This window comes from Ascaphus truei, chromosome 4, assembly GCF_040206685.1.
Source record: "Ascaphus truei isolate aAscTru1 chromosome 4, aAscTru1.hap1, whole genome shotgun sequence".
Taxonomy (NCBI): domain Eukaryota; kingdom Metazoa; phylum Chordata; class Amphibia; order Anura; family Ascaphidae; genus Ascaphus; species Ascaphus truei.
Genome location: NC_134486.1, coordinates 8,246,501 through 8,263,803, shown reverse-complemented (window position 1 = coordinate 8,263,803; position 17,303 = coordinate 8,246,501). Strand labels below are relative to the sequence as shown.

At 44.4% G+C, this 17,303-nt stretch overlaps 1 protein-coding gene across 6 annotated transcripts in view; it reads left to right on the top strand.

The window, feature by feature from the left end:
- LOC142492556 (uncharacterized) overlaps positions 1–17,303 on the top strand; it is a 199,422-nt gene that overhangs the window by 97,969 nt on the left and 84,150 nt on the right. For 5 of the 6 annotated variants that reach the window (XR_012800843.1, XM_075595259.1, XM_075595258.1 and 2 more), the window contains exon 8: positions 11,027–11,125. Coding sequence is in view for 5 of the 6 variants with exons in the window: in XM_075595259.1 (XP_075451374.1) it covers positions 11,027–11,125 (99 nt within the window). In the remaining variant the exon portion in view is untranslated. Of the gene's footprint in view, positions 1–11,026; positions 11,126–14,266; positions 14,759–17,303 lie in introns of all 6 variants that reach the window. The other variant, XM_075595260.1, reaches the window with a different exon arrangement.

Genomic DNA, 17,303 nt, shown 5'->3' with positions numbered 1-17,303 from the left:
CTGGTACAGAGGCAGAGAGACAAAGGAACAAAGGGGATCATATTAGTGCCATGATTCTAAGCATAATCTATTTCAAAAAAGGAGCAAGATCTATCTCGGCATTAAGGCCTCTTGGAGCTAATGTTTTGAGGCGATGGATCCAAAATGTTTCCCTCTTTAGAAGTTCTAACCCCCTATCCCCTCCCCTCCAATGGGGTAGTACATGTTCGATGGCTTTAAAGATTAGGCCTGTTGGTTCTCCACCGTGAAATTCAGTAAAATGATTTGGTATACTGTGGTTAGTCAATTTTCTCTTAATGCCACTTAGGTGCTCAATAATTCTGGTTCTTACTGGTCTGGTGGTCTTTCCGATATATTGTAGCCTGCAGGAACATTCCATTAGATAAATTACATGGTCTGTCCTGCAGGGCATAAAGGTTTCAACATTGAAGACTTCACCAGTGACATTAGAGCAAAAGTTGGTATGGTTAGAAGACCTGAATCCACACGCCTTACAGCTTGTACAGCCAAAGAAACCTTTTTTGTTTAACCATCTATTGTTCTTTGAATTGGTTTCCCTTAATGCACTTGGGGCTAATTTGTTTTTGAGATTAGAGGCTTTTTTAAAGATCACATTTGGTCTGTCTGGGATATTGGGACCCAGAACTGGATCGTTTTTAAGTATGTCCCAGTGCTTTACAATAATGTTATTAATTTTTCCTGCATCTCTACTATATGCCGTCAAGAATGCAAAATCGTATTTGTTGTTTCTACTTAAGTTCTTTTGCTTTGATACCAGTAGATCCCCTCTCTGAAGTTCCCCTGCCCTACTTATAGCTGATTCTATTGTATCCTCTTTGTAATCTTTTTCCAAGAATCTATTTTTAATCTTTTCAGATTGTGTGATGTATTGTTCTTTGTCTGTGCAATTCCTTCTTATTCTGGTGAACTGGCTTGCTGGTACATTGTCCATCCATTGTGGTAAATGGCAACTATCTCTCTTGATGAAGTTGTTTTTATCTATATCTTTAAAGTATGTTTTTGTCTTGATGGATTCGTTCTCAATATAGATATTTAAATCTAGAAAATTAATTTGATCCTTGCTCCATTCACTGGTAAATTTTAAATTGTGTGAGTTAACGTTCATCTTATTGATAAATTTAATTTGTGTATCTTCTCCCCCACTCCAAATGAAAAACACATCATCAATGTAGCGGCGATAGAGGACAAGATTCGCACCAAGCTCACCCCCTGACCAGATGTTATCTATCTCCCAATCTGAAACAAACAGATTGGCGTAGCTTGGAGCGAATCTCGTCCCCATCGCCGTCCCACATTTTTGCAGGTAAAAGGTGTGTGAATACCAGAAATAATTGTGCTCTAGTATGAATTTTATACTATCGATGATAAATTCAACCTGTGATGCTGGTAAACTCTCATCTTCATGTAAAACTCGCCTGACTGATTCGCAACCCTGTGTATGTTCGATGATTGTATACAGTGAAGCAACATCGCATGTTGCCAATAGAAAATGTTTTTCCCATTTAACACAACTCAAAAGATTGAGTATCTCTACTATGTCCTTTAAATAGGCCTTTTGTTTGACCACATATTTTTGTAAGAATGTATCTATATACAAAGAGAGGTTGGCAGTTAGTGAGTCAATCCCCGAGACTATTGGTCTGCCTGGGGGATTGACTACACTCTTGTGGATCTTTGGAAGGAAGTAGAAGACCGGCATCTTGGCTTTATTTTGGTACAAAAAATTGTATTCTTTTTCATCCAGTATGCCGGTCTCCCTTCCCCCATCCAACAGCATTTTAAGTTCTTCTGTGTATTTAATGATGGGATTGCCTGACAGTTTTTCATATATGTTGGTGTCTCCTAGTAATCTCAATGCCTCTTCTTCATATTTTTCTCGATCCATGAGGACTATCCCCCCCCCCCCCCCCCCTTTGTCTGCCTGTTTGACCACCAAATCCTTATTATCCATTAGTTGTTTAAGGGCATCTTTTTCATTCTTAGTTAGATTTTCTTTTTTCTGATTTCCCTTTTCTTTCAAATCTGTACTCAAAATTTCAAATTCTTTTGTTATCATTTGAAAAAAAAACTTCCAAATGATTCCCTGTGGCAAAATGTGGAAAGAAGGTGGATTTGGGTTTCAACCCTGTGTGTATGAATCTTCTCTCTTGTTCTACCACTGCTGGTACTTCCCTGATAGTGTTGTGTTCAATGTGTCTCCCTAGAAAGTATCGTTTCACAGTGAGTTTCCTTAGGAAACGATTGGCATCAATATATAAATCAAAGCTGCTATGAGTTTTCATAGGTGCAAACGACAATCCCTTTGATAGCACACTTTTCTGTGTGTCAGATAAAGTTACCTTACTCAAATTAAAAACATTTTCTATATTTACTTTGCACTCCTTTTGATGTTTCTTATGTTTTCTTCTACCCCTCTTTCCTCTGAGAGTCTTCCTCTTTTTCAGCTGCCTGCCGGACCCCCCTCTATCTGTGATTTTGGTTTGGGATCCCACAAAGTGGAAGGGTCCTCTGCCCCTAAAAAAGAGGAATCTGCACTATATTGTCTTTTTAGATCTTTCTTTTCTTTATTTTCTTTTTTCTCTCTAGAGTCTGATGAATTAGTCCTTTCTTTATTATCTCTTTTCTCTCTAGAGTCTATTGAATTAGTTCTAGTCTGCTGTTTTCGTGTCCTATCTTCCTCTTTTATCCTTTTTTGATTGGTTGATGGGGGTGTAGTTAGCTCTGTCTCCACCTCTATATGGTTCTTTTCTTGGAGAATGACGGTTCTCTCGTCATTTTATCTTTATTCTGATGGTCTTGTCTCTCATCTCTTTCCCTATCACTGTATGCTTTATTGTCATAGTTAGTATGTCTGTCTCCATGTTGTTCTTTTCTATAATTACTTTTGTAACAGGGTTTTACACAGCTATTTGTGATGATTGGATTTGGAAAGGTCTGAATGAGAATGAGGGGGGATCCTTTATCTGACGAGGGTTTGGTTAGCAAAAGAAATACATATTTTTTTGCCACTCCTTAAGAAAATTTATTTTTAAACGCGGGAGTATCTAAGGGTGAGTGATGGGATAAGGGGGATGTTAGGGTGACGGGAGCTGTGTAGGTGAGAGTGATGGGATGAGGGGGGATGTTAGGGGATGGGACCAGTGTAGGTGAGTGATGGGATGAGGGGGATGGGAGCAGTGTAGGTGAGGGATGGGATGAGGGGGATGTTAGGGAGATGGGAGCAGGGTAGGTGAGTGATGGGATGAGGGGGTTGTTAGGGAGATGGGAGCAGTGTAGGTGAGTGATGGGATGAGGGGGATGGGAGCAGTGTAGGTGCATGATGGGATGAGGGTTATGTTAGGGGGATGTTAGCAGTATAGGTGAGTGATGGGATGATGGGGGGGATGGGAGCAGTGTAGGTGAGTGATGGGATGAGGGGGATGTTGGGGAGAGGGGAATAGTGTAGGTGAGTGATAGGATGAGGGGGATGTAAAGACGATGGGAGCAGTGTACGCGAGTGAGGGGATATTAGGGAGATGGGATGTGATTGATGTTAGACGGGAGCAGTGTAGGTGAGTGATGGGATGAGGGGGATGGGAGCAGTGTAGGTGAGTGATGGGATGAGGAGGATGTTAGGGGGATGGGAGCAGTGTAGGTGAGTGATGGGATGAGGGGGATGTTAGGGGGATGGGAGCAGTGTAGGTGAGTGATGGGATGAGGGGGATGGGAGCAGTGTAGGTGAGTAATTGGATGAGGGGGATGGGAGCTGTGTAGGTGAGTGATGAGATGAGTGGGATGGGAGCAGTGTAGGTGAGTGATGGGATGAGGGGGATGGGAGCAGTGTAGGTGAGTGATGGGAATGAGGGGGATGGGAGCAGTGTAAGTGAGTGATGGGATGAGGGGGATGTTAGGGAGATGGGAGCAGTGTAGGTGAGTGATGGGATGAGGGGGATGGGAGCAGTGTAGGTGAGTGATGGGATGAGGGGGATGGGAGCTGTGTAGGTGAGTGATGTGAGCAGTGTAGGTGAGTGATGGGATGAGGGGGATGGGAGCAGTGTATGTGAGTGATGGGATGAGGGGATGGGAGCAGTGTAGGTGAGTGATGGGATGAGGGGGATGGGAGCAGTGTAGGTGAGTGATGGAATGAGGGGGATGGGAGCAGTGTAGGTGAGTGATGGGATGAGGGGGGTGGGAGCAGTGTAGGTGAGTGATGGGATGAGGGGGATGGGAGCAGTGTATGTGAGTGATGGGATGAGGGGGATGGGAGCAGTGTAGGTGAGTGATGGGATGAGGGGGATGGGAGCAGTGTAGGTGAGTGATGGGATGAGGGGATGGGAGCAGTGTAGGTGAGTGATGGGATGAGGGGGATGGGAGCAGTGTAGGTGAGTGATGGGATGAGGGGGATGGGAGCAGTGTAGGTGAGTGATGGGATGAGGGGGGTGGGAGCAGTGTAGATGAGTGATGGGCTGAGGGGGATGGGAGCACTGTAAGTGAGTGATGGGATGAGGGGGATGGGAGCAGTGTAGGTGAGTGATGGGATGAGGGGGATGGGAGCTGTGTAGGTGAGTGATGGGATGAGGGGGATGGGAGCAGTGTAGGTGAGTGATGAGATGAGGGGGATGGGAGCAGTGTAGGTGAGTGATGGGATGTTATGAAGAGGATGGGAGCATTGTAAGTGAGTGATGTGAGCAGTGTAGGTGAGTGATGGGAATGAGGGGGATGGGAGCAGTGTAAGTGAGTGATGGGATGAGGGGGATGTTAGGGAGATGGGAGCAGTGTAGGTGAGTGATGGGATGAGGGGGATGGGAGCAGTGTAGGTGAGTGATGGGATGAGGGGGATGGGAGCTGTGTAGGTGAGTGATGTGAGCAGTGTAGGTGAGTGATGAGATGAGGGGGATGGGAGCAGTGTAGGTGAGTGATGGGATGAGGGGGATGGGAGCAGTGTATGTGAGTGATGGGATGAGGGGATGGGAGCAGTGTAGGTGAGTGATGGGATGAGGGGGATGGGAGCAGTGTAGGTGAGTGATGGGATGAGGGGGGTGGGAGCAGTGTAGGTGAGTGATGGGATGAGGGGGATGGGAGCAGTGTAGGTGAGTGATGGGATGAGGGGGATGGGAGCAATGTATGTGAGTGATGGGATGAGGGGCATGGGAGCAGTGTAGGTGAGTGATGGGATGAGGGGGATGGGAGCAGTGTAGGTGAGTGATGGGATGAGGGGGGTGGGAGCAGTGTAGGTGAGTGATGGGCTGAGGGGGATGGGAGCACTGCAAGTGAGTGATGGGATGAGGGGGATGGGAGCAGTGTAGGTGAGTGATGGGATGAGGGGGATGGGAGCTGTGTAGGTGAGTGATGAGATGAGGGGGATGGGAGCAGTGTAGGTGAGTGATGAGATGAGGGGGATGGGAGCAGTGTAGGTGAGTGATGGGATGAGGGGGATGGGAGCAGTGTAGGTGAGTGATGGGATGAGGGGGATGGGAGCAGTGTGAGTGATGGGATGAGGGGGATGGGAGCAGTGTAGGTGAGTGATGGGATGAGGGGGATGGGAGCAGTTTATGTGAGTGATGGGATGAGGGGGATGGGAGCAGTGTAGGTGAGTGATGGAATGAGGGGGGTGGGAGCAGTGTAGGTGAGTGATGGGATGAGGGGGATGGGATGAGGGGGGTGGGAGCAGTGTAGGTGAGTGAGGGGTATGGGAGCAGTGTAGGTGAGTGATGGGATGAGGGGGATGGGAGCTGTGTAGGTGAGTGATGAGATGAGGGGGATGGGAGCAGTGTAGGAGAGTGATGGGATGAGGGGGATGGGAGCAGTGTAGGTGAGTGATGGAATGAGGGGCATGTTAGTGATGGAAGCAGTTAAGGTGAGCGGATGTTGGTGTTATGGGATTAGTGTAGGTGAGAAAAAGTGAAGTTCAGACATGGAAAGGGTTTTTGAAATGAATGGCCATTAGTTCTAGTAAATCTAACGGGGAAAATTTATTTTTTTCATAGTCTTTATCTGACGAGGGCTTTATTTATGGTTTCTTTTTATTCTGTTTTTTTACATTATTATTTTATATTGGATTTATTTTGTGTGTGTGTTTGTTTACATTTTTTTACAACTTGTGTGAATGTAAATGCATTTAATCATTATTGTATTTATGGCTTATTCTGTTTTGCCTTTTTCATAAATATTATATTAATTAGATCCCACAATAAATATATATATATATATATATATATATATATATATATATATATATATATATATATATATATATATAATTTAGTTTTTTAAGAAAAAGCCAGCTTTCCCTATTAGTTGCCTAATTTCTATTTTATTTCTTATATTGCATCACATTTGTATTACTTTTATTGAGGTACCGTTTGTCACTTAATCAAGGTGTTATTAGACACCTTACGTTAATTTAACCCAGTTGGATTTTTTCCCTGGCGGGATCTCGCAAGCCGGCTGGTGCCCGGATGTCAGAAACGACAGTGGAGGGAGGTTCAGTTCCGTCTCGATGCAGCTGGCCGCCCCATCAGAGCAGTAAGCCAGAACTACCACCAGAAACCAAGCAAGTGCCCAAGTTATACCAGGACCCATGTCATACCTGCTACGTCATGAGGGCGATGTAAAGGATAATCCCGTTGCAATGAGGAATTCTGTCACACTGCTCTTCTTACAGCGGGAACTAGTGATTAGAGTAGAGAGGAACGGTGGTTATCAGTGTTTCTCATTGGGCGAGTGAGGGAGCGGGTAGAATCTACGATCAGTGATCTCCCTCTGCACTGGAGAGAGTCCGCTGCCGGGGCAGGCGGCACAGGCCTGCATAACATGGAGGCTGTAAAGCTAACAAGGCGGCTGATTCCGGCTCCTGCGGGGACTTTTTATTGGGCTCTTGTAAGCTCCATAAATTAAGCAAAGAGGCCTTGAAATAGTTGAATGGAGAGATCACAGATGAGGTTGCTGAATTGATCAAACGTTTGAAACCGGACGAAGCTCCTGCTCCTGCCGGTTATACCAATCTCTGTTACAAAATGTTTTACCTACTTCTACACCAACACATTACCAGACTCAATAATAACATTCAAAAAGGTGACCCTGTACCACAGCAAATATTGTATTGATCTCTAAAGAACGAAACGACCTAACAAATACTTCTAATTATAGACCTATCTCCTTGATGCACGACTTAAAATAATGGTGTACAGATGTCACGGGAGACCGGGTTATTTACACATTTTTACCAGGATCATTCATTGAGCAAAACAAGGTAATGAAATAAATTGTAGTTTATTTGGCATACATTCGCTTACACAAAGTGAAACACAGAATACAGACACAAAGACACACTTACTTTGGGACTGGGGTCGAAAACTAGACTTTCCTAGGTGCAAGGAACTCTATGGGAGAGTTTTACCCTGACTTAGCCCAGGATCTCCTAGAACCCAAATCGGCATAAAGTTCCACACGCCACCGCTACGTTCTCTTCTGGGAACCTGGTCCCTCCTCACCACGAGTTAGTCCAAGTCTCCTGGAACTCAAATCGGCATAAAATCCCAGCCGCGTCCGCTACGATCTTTTCTGAGAACTTCATCCCAAAAAGCAGAACTTAGACTCTGGCGGGCGCTTTTCAGACTCTAAATCGAAGCCAGTTGCTTTGCTATTCACACAGAAGCAACTTTGAAAAGCCCGTCCAGCGCTCTTACTACCGGAGAGAGCGGTGGGAACTTTTCCCAGCAGCCAATTAGAGCCAAGACGGCTAGAAAAGCCGGGTCAGCGGGAAATCCGAAATAGCCAAGAGACATGCGCAAGTCTGCCACCTCTCTCCCTGACTATCAATGCCACCCGCTGGGCAGGCTCCACCAAGTCTTGTAGAACAAGTGGCATCCCGGGGGACTGCCATTGATCTCCGGACCTGGTACTCCGCCCTTCCCTGCAGACCAAATGCTATTCACACCTCTGGGCATTTTCTGGCTGCTTTGAACTCAGACTTACCGGTGCCTATGGGTTAGCTCGGGCAGCCTGTTTGGACATTTGTTCCGAATGTAAAAAGCACATTACATTAAAGTATATTTTAATACCCTTCTGAGTCATGGGGGATGGGACAGAAAAGGAAAAATATTGTAGTTTTTTTCTATCTGTCTTATTCCCCCCACACTTTCCCTTGGACTCAGTTTGGACTCTCTGAGCCTCCCCCCCCCCCCCCTTACCTTATATACCGTTGTTGCACCCACACCCACAACCCCTATACTGGTTGTGGGTCACCCTGGCACTAGCTGGGGTACCCCCTTAACCTATGGATTATCTCAGCTACAGAAATACATGTTTTATCCCGGTGCCTCATTCTCCTTTCTGGGCTGTGCTGAAGCAGGGAACCCTAGTGATGAGTCGCGCTTGTGTTTTGAAGGGAAGATATTGCCAGGACAATGTGCCTACATGTATCCGAGAACCTGGATGATTCCCGGGTACATTTATAGGGGAACCGGCAACTCCGGACCCCAACCTCCTAGGCACATTCTGTCAACGGTTCCTCCGCAAAAAAACCCTTGCAACTCATACCCTAGCAATCCCTGCTCACTGGCACGCCCGGAAACCTCATACCCCAGCAATCCCTGCTCACTGGCACGCCCGGAAACCTCATACCCCAGCAATCCCTGCTCGCTGACATGCCCGGAAAGGGAAAAACACAAAAAATATCTTTAATACATACAGGATAACACAGTGATACAATGTTACTGGCTCCAAGAGCTGACTCTCTGGGACCCTTATACATGGATCAGGAGTAACCAAAACAGCTTGACCTTTATTAGAGAGCCTGGTTACCCCCTCCCGTCACATGTACCATCTGAACATTATCTTATATATGTGTTCTTTTATTGTTGAACATATCAAGGTTTTAGATGCCCTTTCTAATACGTCAACCCAGTCTTCCCATGGAATTTCTGTTTGGAAATCTGATTCCCAGTGCAACATTTAATTATGTGTTGAGGGGCCTTCAATAGGAACTAATTCATTATAGAAGTTGAATATCAGTCCTTTGAGATGGGTCTTGGAGCTTCACAAATCTTCAACGGGTGATTAGATGGGGAATTTCAGACTAGGGGTAGAGGGAATACACGAATTGTCTCAGCTGGAAGTATTCCAGGTAAGTCTTGGGGAATGAAGAACTCCCTCAGCTCCCCGAACTCCATAACCCTCTCTTTATCGAGTATGTCTTTAATAAAGGTTAACCCTGTGTCTTTCCAATGTTCAACGGTGAAGCTCTGTAGACCGGTAGGAAATCTGGGTTCTGGAAGAGAGGAATAAGCCTGGAGGGAGTGGAGAAAAGGTTGAACTTTAGCCTTGACTTCCTCCATATTTTTAGAGTAAAGTTCATTGTTGGAGCATTCGATATTAAATTAGGGATACCTGCTTTTTGGCACCTTCAGAGGGCCGGAAGAGCCATAGGAGCGCCATGGATACTTTTGATATTGACCCAACATTTTATGCCCTTGTCTAAATGACACGATGGGATCTGTCTACGGTATGGCTGTGTAATATCTGTTTCGTCAGGAACAGCCAGGCCTCCCACTGATTTTGAGGACAGTAGTACCTATCTAGAGACCCGGGGTCATCTATCTTTCCAAATGAATTTCAAAAATCTATTTTATATATCTGGATGTTGCACTGAGCTCTGTCTGAGTTTCATGTTCTTTCTCTGGTTTTAAATTCTATAAGGGTCAGTATTGCATCATCTGCAAAAAGTGAGCGTTTGTGTTTGACCAATCAGATGTTTGCCTTATCTTTCAGGCCAATGGCTCTATAGTGAGGGCAAAGAGGAGCGTTGAGAATGGACACCCCTGCCTAGTCTTATTCAAGATTTGTATTAAACCTCGGTCCGCTCCTTAGTTTTAAGGAGGCAGTCAGGTTTTTGTATAAACCAGTAGCAGTTATGAAGGAACCCATAAATCCGAAAGCGTCTAGCGTTTTACTCAGGAAAGACTAGCTAATTCTGTCAAATGCTTTTTTTGGCATCCAAGCTAAGGATGAGTTTTGTTTTTTTTTCTTTTTTGTTTTCTTCACATAAATCAATCATGTTATTTATTTTCCTGGTATTGTCCGGGTCCTGTCGATCATTGATGAAGCCAACCTGATCAATGTGGTCCAGTTAAGGCGAATGGCCAGAATTTTGCTGAAAATGTTTAGGTTTTAGTTGAGAAGTGATATTATAACGTTCGCATCGCTAAGGGTACTTACATACATTTTAATGCAATATTAAAATTTGCTACCGGCATGTAATAATAGTTAACAAAAAAGAATTGTAGATGTATAGTATTGATCCCTTATTTCATGTGAAAAACAAAATGTAGGTAGCATGATTATTTTTTTTAATGGACCAACCATGGTTCAGTTGCAGTATACAAGCTTTCCAATCTCCGAGATGATATACATGGTATAGTATGATGGTTTGCAGTGACAGCAGGTGTGTGAGAAGAGGGGGAATAAGTGATATTACTGCTATTGTAATACAATGATACTTGTACACACACACACACACACACACTGCTGCCGTATCGGAAGAGCCCTGTCAGGTTAGAAACAATGTATTCTGTAAACCTTCAGGTTTGCTCTGAATTTCATGAGAAAACTCTTAGCCCAGCATGAAACACCAACACTAGTAAAACCCTTTAATTTATAAACCAGGGCCCATCACACAGATAAGCGATTGCAAAGTTTTGCCCTCTAACCCTCACATATAGACCGCGGTTGAGCCCTTACCCCACAAGTAGAGGCGTCCGTCAGTGATTGCAAGACATTAAAAGTTTCAGCAAATGTAAATATTTAGGAGAGTAAATAATAGGGTTTGGGTCTCTCTTCCCTTAGGGCTTAATTCAATTCATTAGAAATGTGTAGCCATACTCTGCATTGTTTTATAGTGCTGCATTTTTATTTGTCATGGCAGGTCCCGAATGTAAAATGCTTTCAGAGGGGCTGGTAAGACATTGGATAGTCAGGGAGTTACAAAGGAGGGTCAATCTTAAAAATTGTATGGTTCCTTTTTCAGAACGGCTAACGTCTCGACCAATCAAACAGGAAGAGGTGGATTATATCAAGGTGTCTGTTGGGAGCCATGGATCCGACCGTATCACGACCACCTCTAGAGGTAAGGAAAACCAGTAAAACTATCTCCTCGCAATAACCTCCGTCACAGACTTTGCCACCTCCTTTCTGTAGCGTTGGGGAGGAGGGAGAATTATTCAGACACAAAGAAACAGAATCCTCAGCCCAGGATCCGATCTTTGATCTCAAAACACATCATTAGAGGTCATACGGAAAGCGAATTATAGTTTCACATCTAAACACGAGCTACAGCATGTAATCCAAGAACTCGTTACCGTTAGAGAGGAAGTAGTAAGTGCCCAGGAAATGAGGGGACGGGTTTTGCTGGGATTAAATACATTCATAGTATTTCATATGTGACAAAGACTACTCTGATTTATTAAGATGATCTTTCAAGTTCTACTGAGGAAACCCAAGTTTAGGTGTTGTGTTTTCAGAATATGAGAATGTTTGGAATAGACACAAGGGAATGATTTAGAGGTAGGAAATACTGCGTCAAGCTTCGAGATCTTTGGCCTCTGTTCAGTATGCTGTGCAGCTGTCTTCTCTGCGCGGGAAGATTTAAGCTCCATGAATTTGAATTGGGACAAAATAAAGGAAAAAGATGGCTGATTAACATACTGGGGACCAAGAGTATTGCAAGGAGGGAGAATGCACAGACTGGATGCATCAAATGGCCTTTCAGTCAGTTGAGATGTTTTCTATAGGATGCAGGCAACCTTTCCACAAAATGTTTTATAAATATACGCATACACTTGGGACACAATACAGAATTGAATACCCAATAAATGATACAAATATTCTGACTTTTCCCCCAGACCCCAAGAGGTATCTGTGATGTCATTTGTTTCCCAGAAGCTGCAGTATATGCAGATGTATTCACCTCTCCGTGTTATCCTACTCCTGGAATAGCACAAATCTGCCCCTGTTCTGTCACGTGGCTTCCAGATGTCAGCCCCGATAGCAGGTTTGTGGTGTTACAGGAGAAACTGAGCTCAGAGGTAGTGTGTAATCTCCGTATACTGCAGCCTCCCTGATATTACATTATAAGGAATTACATCTCAAATCACTTCTTCTCTAAATGGAGTTAAATCAGGGTCGGTACCTAGTGTTCCTGTAACCCTCTAGCAGGCATTAGATAGAGGCTGAGCACATGCAGAAATCCTCCGCACGAACAAATGTATCTGAATGTGTAACACGTTATTTTGCTTTATCTGGTAATTATTGGGAAGGAGTTGGGCAAATAAAAACAGAACTTCATTACAAAGCGGGTATTTCGGATACAGACCATGTGTTTGCGGGCGCAGACTCCGCGATCCCCAGTGTTCAGGTGTAAAAGTGAGTAACTGGGATCACACAGCAGTTCTTAAAAAGAAAATCACAAATCCTTGTTCATTTCGATAGCCGCACAAACTGAGGAACGTACAATTCCAACGCTCTCTTTGTGCCTTTAAACCAACACAAACTTACAAACCTGGGTGTGTGTGTGTGTGTGTGTGTGTGTGTGTGTGTGTGTGTGTGTGTGTGTGTGTGTGTGTGTGTGTGTGTGTGTGTGTGTGTGTGTGTGTGTGTGTGTGTGTGTGTGTGTGTGTGTGTGTGTGCATAAAACAATAAAATTAGCTTCTTGTAGGAGAGAACCTCTGTGTCACCTCAATAAGTAGCCTATATATAGTAGAGAAAAAACACAAGAACAGAAAGCACCATATACTGTAAATAAATTTGAAAAAAGGGCATTTTGTTAACTCACACCTGCTGTTTCCTCCCTTACAAAAAGAAAAAATTATTGTAGTGTCCGATAAAGCAAAAGTTTCTTTCAAATTTTTGTTTGTTTTCCCTGCTGGGATTCTTTGCTCCAGTCACATGATGAGATCACCCTACTTAATGCACACACCCTCCTTGTCAGAGGACTAGGCAGAAGGTCAAGGAAAGGTACTTTGCTGAACATCATGAACAATACACAGCGATGTCAGATAAAAGTTAGGAGCTGGGCCATGCGTACCAATGATTCTGCATACTACGTTTCCACTTTAATGAGGGGAAATGGTGGCCAGATTCTTATAGCCATTATATTAAAACATAAAAAGCTTTTCCTCACCATGGTTCTTATAGGTTCTCGGCAGGATTGCACATCTGAGGCGGTGACAAAACTGAAAGTACTCTGAAAATAAGTCACCACCCTGGTTTAATTCATTACATTTCCCCTCGGAAATGATGGCTATTATGGCCCATATGTACTAAATGGTGCTATTCGATAAGATGACTTTCAGTGCTGGAAGACTCCAATCTCTTGCGTGGGCTGTTATACTGCGCCAGGTTGCTAATGAGTAACAGCACCACTTAGTAAATATGGCCCTAATTTGTTAGGCAGCAAAAATATTTTCTAACGCTACCAAACCGTTCCCTTGGGCCTGTCCGATCCTATAAAGAAACGAGTCACTGTGCCGGGGATAACATTAAGACGGAGATATTCACACCAAAAACATTTTTTGGAACTTGCAAGTTGAAAAGAATTGAATCTTTAAAACCAATAAAAAAGATTTGTGATTTTATTTTTCACCCTTTGAGCCACTGCTGCGCATTTCCAGAGAGGATCAGCACTTTTATAGGGTCACTAAAAATAATAATAATAATAGTCTGCTCTCAAGCTCAAGACCAGAGAGGGGGAGGTGGGTGTCCTGTCTAACTCGAGCACAGAGAGGGGAGGTGGGTGTCCTGTCTAACTCGAGCACAGAGAGGGGAGGTGGGTGTCCTGTCTAACTCGAGGGGAGGTGGGTGTCCTGTCTAACTCGAGCACAGAGAGGGGAGGTGGGTGTCCTGTCTAACTCGAGCACAGAGAGGGGAGGTGGGTGTCCTGTCTAACTCGACCACAGAGAGGGGAGGTGGGTGTCCTGTCTAACTCGAGCACAGAGAGGGGAGGTGGGTGTCCTGTCTAACGCGAGCACAGAGAGGGGGAGGTGGGTGTCCTGTCTAACTCGAGCACAGAAAGGGGGAGGTGGGTGTCCTGTCTAACTCGAGCACAGAGAGGGGGAGTAGGGTGTCCTGTCTAACTCAAGCACAGAGAGGGGAGGTGGGTGTCCTGTCTAACTCGAGCACAGAGAGGGGGAGGTGGGTGTCCTGTCTAACTCGAGGGGAGGTGGGTAGGTGTCCTGTCTAAAAGTCAGTTTGTTATGTGCCAAAACGCCAGATACAGCAGAGCCGCCTGCACAATTCGGCACCGCTTCTCCTCCGCCACCTTTCCCAGGGACTCGCACTGCTCACACCCCCGCCTATGGAACCTTTCGCCGGCGCCAGGTCAAGTTCACGGAGAAGGAGCTTGACGTCCTTGTGGACAATATGATAGAAAATTACGCAAAGCTGTATGGCTGCGAGGCTAACACAACCCCCACCTATGTCAAGAATGTCCTCTGGGATAGAATAGCCGATGCAGTAAACACCCAAGGAGTGACGGACCGCTCGACACCAATGGTCAGAAGGCGATGGTCGGGCACAAAGCGCAAGATAAGGGATAAAGTGAAAGAGGCAGAGGAGCACGTAGCGCAGACCGGGCGCCAACCCCCTCAGTATCTGAGGTTATTGCCGTATGAGCAGAAACTGCAAGACTTCCTCATGGCGAAAACCGTCAAGAAAGTCCAGGGGAGCAGCGATTCCAGAGACCTACCTGAGGATGATGAGGCTGGTAAATAATCTTATTATCAGAGTTTTGTCTACTGTAGTGGGCATGTGTTTAGTGTACTTGATATGTGGCAGATGATTCTGTAAAATAATATATGTCCTTTTCTTATATACAACAGACAGTGTACATAACTCTGACACCAGTCCTGCTTTACATACATAGTAAGATAGTATACAGATATCCTTAGAGTTTAACCTTGCTTCTAACATTCTAACTGGGCGAGATACTTATTCTGTATTTGTAGTTAGTTGTGTGAGGAAAAAAAAGTACACCCTCTTTGAATTCCATGGTTTTACATATCAGGACATAATAACAATCATCTGTTCCTTAGTAGGTCTTAAAATTCGGTAAATACAACCTCAAATGAACAACAACACATGACATATTACACCGTGTCATGATTTATTTAACAAAAATAAAGCCAAAATGGAGAAGCCATGTGTCAAAAACTAAGTATACCTTATGATTCAATAGCTTGTAGAACCACCTTTAGCAGCAATAACTTGAAGTAATCATTTTCTGTATGACTTTATCAGTCTCTCATATCGTTGTGGAGGAATTTTGGCCCACTCTTCTTTACAACGTTGCTTCAGTTCATTGAGGTTTGCAGGCATTTGTTTATGCATAGTTCTCTTAAGGTCCAGCCACAGCATTTCATTCGGATTGGGGTCTGGACTTTGACTGGGCCATTGCAACACCTTGATTCTTTTCTTTTTCAGTCATTCTGTTGTAGATTTGCTGGTGTGCTTGGGATCATTGTCCTGTTGCATTACCCAATTTCGGCCAAGCTTTAGCTGTCGGAAAGATGGCCTCACATTTGACTATAGAATACTTTGGTATACAGAGGAGTTCATGGTCGACTCAAGGTTCTCAGGTCTTGTGGCTACAAAACAATCCCAAATCATCACCCCTCCACCACCGTGCTTGACAGTTGGTATGAGGTGTTTGTGCTGATATGCTGTGTTTGGTTTTCGCCAAACGTGGCGCTGTGCATTATGGCCAAAAATCTCCACTTTGGTCTTGTTTGTCCATAGGACATTGTTCCAGAAGTCTTGTGGTTTGTTCAGATGCAACTTTGCAAACCTAAGCCGTGCTGCCATGTTCTTTTTAGAGAGAAGAGGCTTTCTCCTGGCAACCCTTCCAAACAAACCATACTTGTTCAGTCTTTTTCTAATTGTACTGTTATGAACTTTAACATTTAACATGCTAACTGAGGCCTGTAGAGTCTGAGATGTAACTCTTGTTTTTTTTGCAATTTCTCTGAGTATTGCACGGTCTGACCTTGGGGTGAATGTGCTGGGACGTCCACTCCCGGGAAGATTGGCAACTGTCTTGACTGTTTTCCACTTTTGAATAATCTTTCTCACGGTAGAATGATGGACCTTAAATTGTTTGGAAATCGCCTTATAACCCTTCCAAGATTGATGGGCAGCAACAATAGCTTCTCTAAGATCATTGCTGATGTCTTTCCTCTTTGGCCTGGTGCTAACACACACCTGAATGCTCCAGGCCAGCAAACTGCTAAAACTTCGGCTTTTATAGAGGTGGTCACACTTGCTGATGATCAGTTAATCAAGGGCATTTGATTAGCAGCACCTGTCTTCTACTTAGCATCTTAATTCCTATGGAAGCAGTAAGGGTGTACTTAGTTTTTCACACATGGTTTCTCCATTTTGGCTTTATTTTTGTTAAATAAATCATGACACAGTGTAATATGTCATGTGTTGTTGTTCATCTGAGGTTATATTTACCTTATTTTAAGACCTGCTAAGGAATAGATGATTGTTATTATGTCCTGATATGTAAAACCATGGAATTCAAAGAGGGTGTACTTTCTTTTTCACACAACTGTATGTGGATTTAGAGGAAGAGAACAAATAACCTCCAGTGAAATATTTTCTCACAAAGTGACTCCTGTAATGGCATTCAGATTTCTCCCTGGATCAATCTTCCATTTTATGTTTAACTACTTAGGCATGTCCTTGAATACGTCCTTCCTAAAAAGATGCCCAACCTTTTCCTAAATATAGCCACTGTATCTGCCATCACTGTCTCCTTTGCAGGTGCTAGATGCCACCCCCAGTGGCAGATTAAAAATGTTACAGCATATAGACACTTACCCTGGGACGCCACCTCCTGCAGCACCACCCACCTCCTTCAGCATTGCGGCGTCAAATGACACGGCAACGTCATGTGATGCCGCATTTCCATGAAAACACGATTCCATGTGACTTCACATTGTCATGGCAACGCATCGTCATGTGTCATCGCAAGGTCATTTGGCGCCACGATGCTGCAGAAGGAGGCAGGTGGCATGAAGGAGAAGGTAAGAGGTCCTTACAAAGGCCCTACGCTGTCCCCCGGCAATCAGTGTGGAAGAGAGCGGGGCCTCTTTGTGCCGACCCCACATTTGGCTGCCCTACGCCACGGCCTTATGGGAAATCCGCCATTGCTCTTTCCTTAGTTGCTTGTTAAATCTCCTTTCCTATATTCTCAAGGATGACATTTGTACCGTCCTTGGTATGGAAAGCTCATTGTATTGACCTTG